Here is a 10,425-nt window from a genome sequence, read left to right as displayed (position 1 = left end):
GTTGGAGACCCTATGCTGGGACTACGAGGACACTGCGCCAGCTATGTGGGGACCCAACATGGCCACCTTGTGCCAGAGCCAATGGAACCCTGTGCTGGGGATCCATGGTGACCTTGGGCTGGGGACACTGGGGACTCTGGGCTGGGGACGCTGGGGTCCCCATGCTGGAGATGTTGGGGACTCTGTCCTAGGACCATGGGGACCTTTTCTGGGGACGTCAGGGACCCATCACAACTTCTCTGCACTGGGACAGTGGTGACCCTGTGCTGGGGACACTGGGGGCCCCATGCCATTGGCACGGGGACCTGCCACACAGACCCTGTGCTGGGCCATGGGGATGCTGTGCCAGCCATGTGGGGACCCAAAATGGCCACCCTGTGCTGGGATGGTGGTGACCCTGAGCAGGGGACCCTGGGGACCCTGAACTGGGGACACTTCCAGCCACATGGGGACCCAACATGGCCACCCCATGTGCGACCTTGGGCTGATGACTGGGGACTCAGAGTTGGGGCCACAGGGACCATGTGCTGGGGACACTGTGTCAGCCACCTGGGGACCCAACATTGGGGACGCTGGGCTGGTGACTATGGGGACCCTGAGTTGGGGCCATGGGGACTGTGTGCAGAGGACACTGGGGACCCCTACCAGCCCCATGGATCCCGTCATGGCTGCCCCGGTCCCAGGGGTCCCAGTGCCCTGATGGGGGAGTACCAGAGGGTACTAGGAGGGGTGGGAGGTCTGGTGGGGAGGGGGGGAGGTCCCCACGGGTGACGTCAGCAGCGGTGTTGCCGGGTGACAGCGGTGGCGCCCAGGCCCGCGGTGGGGCCTGACGTCAAGGCCCAATGGCCGCCCGCCCGACCGGCAGCATGGAGGCAGTGGCAGGCCCGGTCGGCTGCCGCTGAGATGGTGAGGAGGGTCCCACCGGCCAGGGGGGACACGGGGGGATGGGGACACCCCCCCCCCAGCCCGGCAGAGGGAGCAGGCCCCAGGGACGAGGGGGCCTGGGGAGGGCGGCGGGACGGGGCCTGCTCGGGTGGGGGCGGTGAGGGGGGCTGGGATCTGGTGTCCCCCTGTGCCCCCGTGTCCCCCAGCACGGGAGCAGGGCAGGGCTGACGAGGGTGGGACCCCCTCCCCATCGGCTGGGCCCTCCCAGTGGCTCTGTGCGCGGTCCCCATTCACTGTCCCCACCCTACTGCTCCCCTCTAATCTGCTCCCCCAGTCCTGCTCCCCCCAACCCACTACCTCCCCCATCCCATGCCCCCGACCCAATGCCCCCCCCAAATGCTGCCCCATCTTATTCCCCTCAACCCGATCCCCCCAACCTCCTCTCCTACCCAGCTGCCCCACTTCCACTGCCCCCCATCTTGCTGTCCCTCCCATCCTGCTCCCCAATCTGCTCCCCCAACCTTCTGCCCCACCCTGCTGCCCCCCCAAATCACTCCCCCCATCCTGCAGCCCTCATCCCACTCCCCCCAACCTGCTGTCCCCCATTCTGCTGCCTTTCACACTGCTCCCACCAAATCATTCCCTCCACCGCACTCCTCACAACCCCCCAACCCTCTGTACCCCAACCTGTTCCCTCAACCCATTCCCTACAACCTGCTCCACCCCAGCTTGCTCCCCCCAATTCACTCCCCCTAATCTGCTTCCCATGACCTTCTCCCACAAATCCACTCCCCAATCCTCTCCCCCATAACCTACTCCCCCTAACACTCTCACCCCATCCCCTTTCCCCCCATCCCTGCTGCCCCCCAACCCTCTGCCCCCCGTAATCAACTGCACCCCAACCCTCTACCCACCAGGACCTCAAGGGCCAGTACTGGACGGATGATGACTCCGACGGGGACAATGAGTCTGAGGAGTTCCTCTATGGCGTCCAGGTAAGCACCATGGGTGCTGGGTCCCATGGGTGCCATGGTGAGGCTCAGGGACCCCCGACCTGCACCCAGTCCCAAGTGTGGGGCTGCAGGGGCTGCCAGGTCTGATGGTGCCACATGGTGCTGTGCTGCAGGGGACCTGCGCCGCTGACCTGTACCGTCACCCGCAGCTGGACGCTGACATCGAGGCCGTGAAGGAGATCTACAGCGAGAATGCCGTGGCCGTCAGGTGGGTGTGCCCACTGGCCCTGCAGCCAGCTGTGCCAACCCCAGGCACCCAGCTGGGCCATCCCCAGGGCACCCAGCTGTAGCAATCCCAGGCACCTGTCAGTGGCGTAACCAGGGCACCCGACTGTGGCACCTCTGGGGCACTTGGCCATGACACCCTCAGGCACTCAGCTGCGCTATCCCCAGGGCACCCGACCATGGCATCCGCAGGGTACCTGTCCACAATCTGGTTGCTCTCCCCGTGCCATCCCAGTCTCAGGGGTGCACACATGCTTGATGTACATGGAGCCACACGTGCCCATCACTGCTGCATGAGCCTACCTGCCTGGCACAGTGGGCACTGGGGCAGGCGGTGGTAACAGCACCATGCCAGCCTCACCCCATCTTCCTGCCACGGTGCTGCATGTCTTTGCAGGGAGTACGGGACCATTGATGATGTGGACATAGACCTCCATGTGAACATCAGCTTCCTCGATGTGAGTCTCCAGGGTGCCCCCACTGGCATTGGCACAGGGAGTCGGGGGAAACATGTGCCCAGGGGATCCCCAAATTTCCCTCCCCAGCTGTGGGTCCCTGCAGCTGTGCCAAATCACGGCTCTCCCTCGGCAGGAGGAGGTGGCAACGGCGTGGAAGGTGCTGCGGACGGAGCCCATTGTCCTCCGCCTGCGCTTCTCCCTCTCCCAGTACCTCGATGGCCCCGGTGAGTGGGGACAGGCAGGGCACGGTGTCCCCATGTGCCCTCGGGACAGGGACAGTAGTGGCACCAACGGCTTGGCCTCCTCTCTCTCTCTGCAGAACCGTCCATTGAGGTCTTCCAGCCATCCAACAGGGAGGGCTTCGGGCTGGGTCTGCAGCTGAAGAAGTAAGAGGCAAAATGCAATGGGCACCCAAGGGTGGTGTGTGGGGTGGGCCGTGGGGTCGCCATTTTGCCCCAAAACATGTGCCCATGCCACCACCCTTTACCTGCCACACAGCCCCGTGATGGGCTCACCACCAGTTCTGGGTGGGGAAGAGGAGGAGCTGGGTGGCATGGACCACCCATACACTAGGCTCAGGGGACACCAAAGCACCCATGGGTGCTGGCATCTGGCTCAGGCACCCATGCCACCTCTCTGCCAGGATCCTGGGCATGTTCACGTCTCAGCAATGGAAACATCTCAGCAATGATTTTCTGAAGACCCAGCAGGAGAAGCGGCACAGTTGGTTCAAGACGAGCGGCACCATCAAGAAGTTTCGTGCTGGCCTCAGCATCTTCTCCCCCATCCCCAAGTAAGACCCCAATGGTGTCCCTGAGGGACCAACCCTCTGTCCTCTCACCCTTAGTGGCCAGGGACCTGGCACCATGTCTCAGTTTCCCCACTCGCCCCTTGGATACTGCTGCTACGTACCAGAGCCCAAAGAGGTGAAGGTTGCTCCCAAAAACCAGCTAAAGTATGAATTTTGCACCGGGTGACGGAGGAGACGGGGACGTTGACAAACAGAGGAGCTCAGCAGGATTCTGTGCCCACAGGTCTCCCAGCTTTCCTGTCATCCAAGATTCGGTGCTGAAGGGCAAACTGGGCATCCCCGAGACTCGTGTCAACCGCCTGATGAACCGCTCCGTCTCCTGTACGGTGAAGAACCCCAAGGTGGAGGTTTTCGGCTACCCCCCCGCCAGCACCCAGGCAGGTGTCGCCCCCTTCAACATCCTGGTGGGTGCCTCCCCGCCTTGGGGTTTGCTTTCCTCTCCTTTCCTTTCCCGGATTCCCAGGGGCTGCTGCGGGGTTGGATCACTCATTGTGGGGTGGTGGGACCCCCTTGGGTTGGGGGAGCCCCTGTGGGGCTTTGTGCCCTGACCCTCGTCCCCAGCACCCTTGAGTGCTGGTGGGCAAGCTGGGAGGCTGGCCGTGGGTTTTACCTGCAGGGTATTACCTGTGGGGTTTTACCCGCCTCTTGGTGCCACACCCCTGACGCAGCTGCATCCCTGGGAGGGTGGTGGCATGTTGGGGATCCTGCTGTGGTGGGGAGGGGTGTTGGTGGCTGCCAGTACCGTGTGGAGGTTTGGGTGTGTGGGAGAAAGGGGATAACACAGCTGGCTCCGCTCCGGCTCTGTTGCAGGTCGGCGGCCACTGCAAGAATGTCCCTACGCTGGAGTACGGCTTCCTCGTCCAAGTAAGTGTCCTGTGTCCCTCTCATCCTCATCATAGAATAATAGAATCATTAAGGTTGGAAAAGACCTCTAGGATCATCAAGTCCAACTGTCAACCCACCACCACCATGCCTCCTAAACCATGTCCTGAAGTGCCATGTCTACATGTTTTCTGAACACATCTAGGGATGGTGATGCCACCACCTCTCTGGGCAGCCTGTTCCAATGCCTGACCACTCTTTCAGTAAAGAAATTTTTCCTAATATCCAGTCTAAACCTCCCCTGATGCAGCTTGAAGCCATTTCCTCTCGTTCTATGTTGGGGTTGCTTGGGAGAAGAGACCAACACCCACCTCACTACAGCCTCCTTTCAGGTAGCTGGAGAGAGCCCAACTCTCCCCTCAGCCTCCTCTTCAGACTAAACACCCCCAGCTCCCTCAGCCCCTCCTTAACAGACTTGTTCTCCAGTCCCTTCACCAGCTTTGTTGCCCTTCCCCGGATGTGCTCCAGCAACTCAATGTCCTTCTTGTACTGAGGGGCCCAAAACTGAACACAACATTCAAGGTGTGGCCTCACCAGTGCTGAGTACAGGGGCACGATCACTGACCTGCTCCTGCTGGCCACACTGTTCCTGATACAAGCCAGGATGCTGTTGGCCTCCTGGCCACCTGGGCACACTGCTGGCTCGTGTTCAGCCGGCTGTCAACCATCACCCCCAGGTCCTTCTCCGCCAGGCAGCTTTCCAGCCACTCCTCCCCATGCCTCTAGTGTGGCTTGGGGTTGCTCGGGAGCATCTGCCAGAGCACCATGGCCACCACCAGGGACTGACACCCACCATCCTCTCCTTCAGATCATGAAATACGCAGAGCAGCGGATCCCAACACTCAACGAGTACTGCGTGGTGTGTGACGAGCAGCATGTCTTCCAGAATGGCTCCATGCTTAAGGTGCGGGGAAAGGGACCAGGTGGGCGCGGGCTGTCACCCTGCGTCACTGTCCCCGACCCTCCCCATGGCTCCTGTCCCCTCGGCAGCCTGCGGTGTGCACCCGGGAGCTCTGCGTCTTCTCCTTCTACACCCTTGGCGTCATGTCTGGCGCAGCAGAAGAGGTGGCCACAGGCGCCGAGGTAAGGGCGCGCATGGCAGGTGACCATGCCATCACCTCAGGGTGCTGTCCCTTCACCCCACGCTCTGTCCCCAAGGTGGTGGACCTGCTGGTGGCCATGTGCCGTGCCGCCCTGGAGTCCCCCCGCAAGAGCATCATCTTCGAGCCTTACCCTTCCGTGGTGGACCCCAACGACCCCAAAACACTTGCCTTTAACCCCAAGGTAAGCATGGGGGGGGGGGCAACGGTCCCCCATGCTGGGGGTTGATAGGGCTGGGCGGAGCCCTGAGGACCCCTCCGATGGCCACCCCTCTCCTGCCCCACATGTAGAAGAAGAACTATGAGCGGCTGCAGAAGGCCCTGGACAGTGTGATGTCAATCCGGGAGATGACCCAGGTACACCACTGTGGCCCTGCACCACCCATGGCCCCCTGTGAGGCCCCTCCCAGTGCACAATCCTTCGCCTCACCAGGGGTGGCATTTGTGTGCTGATCTCCACCTGCTCATGGCTGGGTGGGTGCCAGGGGAACGACCCACACCCCCTCTCATCTCTGCCAGGGGTCCTACCTGGAGATCAAGAAGCAGATGGACAAGCTGGACCCCCTGGCCCATCCCCTCCTGCAGTGGTAAGGCCGAGGGTGCCCTGTCCCACTGCCCCACAGCCCCTGGGACAGAGTGTGCAGTGGGGCCAGCTGGGCATCCTCATCCCCTTTCTCCTGGGGGGCCGTGACCATCCACTGGCCTCAGGGCGGGTTCCGGCACAGCTCCCGCCTCAGCCCCACTCCCAGGGCAGTGTGGGGCCACTCTGTCCAACCTTCTTCCTCCTCTTCCTCCTTCTCTTCCCAAGGATAATCTCCAGCAACAGATCCCACATCGTCAAGCTGCCCCTCAGCAGGGTAAGGGGCCTGGCCAGGCTCCAGGTGGGGTGTGGCATGTGGGATGGAGGGTATGGAATGTGGGATGCAGGACATAGAGTATGGGATGTGGGAGGTGGGATGTGTGATGTGGGAGGTGGGATGTAGGATATAGGATGTGGGATGTAGGATATGGGACGCAGAATGTAGGGTGTGGGATGCGGGATGTAGGATATAGGTTGTGGGATGTAGGGTATGGGATACAGGACATAGGGTATGGGGTGTGGGCTGTGGGATGGAGGATGTGGGATGCAGGGTGAGGGATGTAAGGATGTGGTGTGGGTGATATAAGGGTCTGGGTTGCAGGATGCAGCCTTTGGGATGGGGTCTGCAGCCTGGGAGGCGTGGGAGGCAGGGTATGGGATATAGGATGGAGGATATTTGACATGGGCTGTGGGGTGGTGGAAATGAGATGGGATGCCATGGGCCCTTCTGGCAAGCTTGAGACAGCCAAAGCAGGGCTGGGATGCACACGGGGCCGGGCTGCCGTGCATGATCTCTGTTTGTCTGTCCTCTCTCCCTGCCTTTGCTCTTCCCTTTCCCCTGGTAGCAGCTGAAGTTCATGCACACCTCCCACCAGTTCCTCCTGCTCAGCAGCCCCCCTGCCAAGGAAGCCCGCTTCCGCACCGCCAAGAAACTCTATGGCAGCACCTTTGCTTTCCAGTAAGTTGCTGGGGCGGGTGGTGGGAGCCCCTGAGGCAGGTGCACTGGGGCAGGGGGCTGTGGTGCTGACGTGGGGCTGGCTTTTTCCAGCGGCTCTCACATTGAGAACTGGCACTCCATCCTCCGCAATGGGCTGGTCAATGCTTCCTACACCAAACTGCAGGTAAGCCCCCCCTGCGCCCAATCCCCTCCCCGGGACAGGCAGGCAGGCAAGGGGGGACGCAGGCAGCTGGAGATGAGCTGCCTGCAGAGGCTGGGCTGCCTCTGCCACCATGCCCAAGCTGTCAGGGTGACCCCACATCGCTCACCCTGGTGTTTTCCTGCAAGCTGCATGGAGCAGCCTATGGCAAGGGCATCTATCTGAGCCCCATCTCCAGTATTTCCTTTGGATACTCAGGTAAGAGGCTGCCTGCACTGCCCAGCCCTGCCTGCGCTCCTATCCCCACTCCCTGCATGGGCCTGGGGATGTTCGGCATCATACTGGCCGGAGGAGCCATGTGGGAATAGGCAGCCTCCCACATCCTTCCTACCGGCACCGGCCTCTTCCCAGCCAGGTTGGGGCTTTCTGTTGCGCTGGGGGATTAAAACCCCAACATTTTCTAGACTCTGAAAGCCGCTGTGCCCACTTTTGGGGGGTTCCCAATGTTCAGCCGCAGGGCGGGAGCATCCAGCATGGCCGTCCCTGTCTGTGGCATGTGTCCCCCGCATGACCCCAGGGGCGCTCCCTGCCCGGGAGTGATGGCCGCTGCCTTGCTTCTCCACAGGGATGGGGAAAGGGCAGCACCGGATGCCTTCGAAGGATGAGCTGGTGCAGAGGTACAACCGGATGAATACCATCCCCCAGGTGATGGGCCAGGGGACACCACAGGAGGATGGGGATGGGGACTCAGCACCCACAGGTGCTGAGGAAGGGATGAGACCAACATGGCCAGGGCAGTAACACTGGTTGCTCTCCCTGCAGACCCGCTCCATCCAGTCCCGCTTCCTCCAGAGCCGCAACCTGAACTGCATTGCGCTTTGCGAAGGTGCGGGGACATGGCGGGGGGGGCGGGAATGGGTGGCCAGGCAGCATCCCCATCCCTGGCTCAGCCGGTGGGTGGAGGAGGGGAGGGAGTGAGGATCCCCACCGTGTGCTGCAGCCAGCGGGGACCTCGTCCCCCATCCAACAGCCCCTTCCCCCGGCAGTCATCACCTCCAAGGACCTGCAGAAACATGGCAACATCTGGGTCTGCCCCGTCTCGGACCATGTCTGCACCCGCTTCTTCTTTGTGTAAGTCCTGGCTACACCCACCTCACCGGTCCCCCTGGGACACACCCTTACCCCCCCCCGACCCCTTTCTCCCCTTCCAGGTATGAAGATGGCCAAGTAGGAGATGCCAACATCAATACTCAGGACCCCAAAATCCAGAAGGAGATCATGCGTGTGATTGGGACTCAGGTGTACACAAACTGAGCAGCGGTGGGGACACCCTGGGTGCCGAGTGAAGACCCCAGGCGAAGCTGGGGAAGGATGAGCAGGGTTTCAAGCCTCCTGGGCAGGGCAGAGATGGGGGCCCACGCCAGCAGCTCCACCCTGTACATAGGCGTCAAGCATCCAGTGAGCACCAGGAGGGTTTAGTGGTCCCTCGTCCCCTCTCTGTCCTGTCCGCCAGTGTCCCCGACCCTGTGGCTGTGTGGAGAAGGAGCTGCCGGGGGCTGGCGTGGCCAGTGGCCGCCCCTCCTGGGATTGGCAGCGATAGCATTTTTATCGATGATGAGAAACTGAAGCAAAAAAAGAAAAAACAACCCAACCAAAAAGAAACCCCAAAAACACAGAAAAAAGAAAAAGGGATCTGTGTCGGTGTACTTAAAATCTTTAAATGGATTGGGGGTGTGGGGAGGGGATAGTGGGGAAAGGGAGCGTGGAGAAGAGATTGGGGCCATGGGGAAAGGGTCGGAGGACTTTGGGAGAGGGATGGGGCCACAGGGAGGGAATCGCACCACTGTCATACCATGGCAAAGGGATTGTGCTATGGAGCAGGGCCCACCCCAGGGAGAAGGACTGTGCCTCAGGGATGGGACCAGGGCAAGGGGATGGGACCCCACAGGGAGTGGTGCTGTGGCAGAGCCTCATCTGCGCAACGAGAAGGAAACGGCCCAGGGCCAACCACGCTTTATTTCAGCCCAAGTGGATCCCAATAACTACGCAGATACGGAGGTGGTGCTGGCACAGATGTGTCCCGCTATGCCCAATCCAGGATGAAATCCCCTGGGCGAAGTGCTGGAGACTGCTGGGGCTCTGGGCAGGGACCCTGGGCAGTAGCAGGGGCTGGCAGGGTCGCTGGGTACCAAAGTTCCCCACATCCCTGGGGCCCTCCGCATTGGTCATGGCAGTAAAATACCAGCCTTTAAGAGACAATGTCTCCTGCAGCATCAGCCCAAAGCCGCCTGGGGACATCAGCCAGTCCTGCAGGGACATGGGGGTCCCTTACCAGGGTTCCAAGGGTTTTAAAATCATAAATACCCCAAACCAGCCCTCTGCCACCCTGGTGGAAACACGGGCATTGTTTTCAACCAGCAGTTACAAAGTTAAGGATCGACCTAAAAAATAACCGGGTTTAGGTGCAGTCACTGGGTGAGACCCAACGGGCTTGTCACAGCAGTGGCCTTGCTCTCAGCATCACCTCTGTGGCATCCCCTGCCCTCAGGGCGTGACGGAGGGACCCGACGTCACGTCCATCCTGTGCCCGCGCCGCTTGTCCTGCACCAGCTGCTCCATGTCACCACAGCCACCCAAACCCAGGCAGGGGGGATGCTGTCCTGATGCCACCCACCCCACCAGCAACCCCATTTTTGCTTAAATTGGTGGGGTTTGGGGATTTTTTTCCCCTCCCTTCAATAAAAAATAAATCAAGCCATCTTCCCGTGATCATTGAACTCGCTTGTCTGTGGGTGCAGCCATGAAGGGACATCCCAGGGGACACGCTAACATCCTCCAGAAGTTCCCCCATCACTCAGAAGCAACCCCCGAGCCTGGGTGGATTCCTCTGGAAAATGGTAATTCCTGGGGAAAAAGGTAAATAAAAAAAAGAGATGCCCCATCTCCTCTCCTGGCTGCATCAAACTCCCAGTGGATGCTTCAGCTCAGGCAGAGCCAAGCTGGTCAGAAAGGGTCACTGGCGGCGTCTTCTATCGGGAATGTGTGTGCTGGGACACCGCAGCGATTGCTCCAAAGAACCAACCAAGGTGACGATTTTGACAAAATAAGTTTATTTCGCTTGACTTCTGCCGAAACCTCCCATTTTTCTTTTCTTTTTTTTTTTTTTTGTTTGGTTTTTTTTTGTTTTTGTTTGTTTTTGGCTGAAAAAAAAAAATCCCCAAAAACCCCCCAAACCAACCAAAACTGCAAAGAACAGCATTGCTTCGCCCTCTCCCAGAGGCGACTGCGGGGCTCTTTTAACAAACGTGACTCCCCTGCCGCCAGCTCCCGCCTGGGCCACAGGGCTGGGGAAGCCACCGCAAGCCCACCAGAAT

At 60.5% G+C, this 10,425-nt stretch overlaps 1 protein-coding gene across 3 annotated transcripts; it reads left to right on the top strand.

The window, feature by feature from the left end:
- Positions 1 to 836: 836 nt before the first annotated feature.
- Positions 837 to 8,792, top strand: PARP6 (poly(ADP-ribose) polymerase family member 6). 3 transcript variants are annotated; one of them, XM_064456896.1, is made up of 22 exons: positions 837 to 906; positions 1,803 to 1,880; positions 2,012 to 2,106; positions 2,521 to 2,581; positions 2,715 to 2,805; positions 2,901 to 2,967; positions 3,225 to 3,374; positions 3,616 to 3,796; positions 4,203 to 4,256; positions 5,083 to 5,178; positions 5,265 to 5,357; positions 5,433 to 5,558; positions 5,666 to 5,731; positions 5,894 to 5,961; positions 6,183 to 6,231; positions 6,803 to 6,912; positions 7,003 to 7,075; positions 7,240 to 7,309; positions 7,677 to 7,756; positions 7,874 to 7,937; positions 8,098 to 8,182; positions 8,263 to 8,792. In XM_064456896.1, the coding sequence occupies exons 1-22, from the start codon at positions 904 to 906 to the stop codon at positions 8,363 to 8,365; spliced, it is 1,863 nt and encodes a 620-aa protein (XP_064312966.1). In that variant the 5' UTR covers positions 837 to 903; the 3' UTR covers positions 8,366 to 8,792. The 3 variants fall into 3 exon arrangements, with proteins under 3 accessions (XP_064312966.1, XP_064312965.1, XP_064312967.1); XM_064456895.1 differs by having other exon boundaries at positions 6,800 to 6,912; XM_064456897.1 differs by lacking the exons at positions 7,240 to 7,309; positions 8,098 to 8,182; positions 8,263 to 8,792 and having other exon boundaries at positions 6,800 to 6,912.
- The last annotated feature ends 1,633 nt before the right edge of the window (positions 8,793 to 10,425 follow it).

This window comes from Phalacrocorax carbo, chromosome 7 (assembly GCF_963921805.1).
Source record: "Phalacrocorax carbo chromosome 7, bPhaCar2.1, whole genome shotgun sequence".
In the NCBI taxonomy this organism is placed as follows: domain Eukaryota; kingdom Metazoa; phylum Chordata; class Aves; order Suliformes; family Phalacrocoracidae; genus Phalacrocorax; species Phalacrocorax carbo.
This window is presented reverse-complemented; position numbering and strand designations above follow the sequence as displayed.

Excerpts from the sequence above, each read along its gene's own strand:
- PARP6 (XM_064456895.1), top strand. Across the intron at positions 5,732-5,893 it reads CAATCCGGGAGATGACCCAG|GGGTCCTACCTGGAGATCAA; the intron begins GTACACCACTGT and ends CATCTCTGCCAG. Across the intron at positions 8,183-8,262 it reads TGCACCCGCTTCTTCTTTGT|GTATGAAGATGGCCAAGTAG; the intron begins GTAAGTCCTGGC and ends CTCCCCTTCCAG.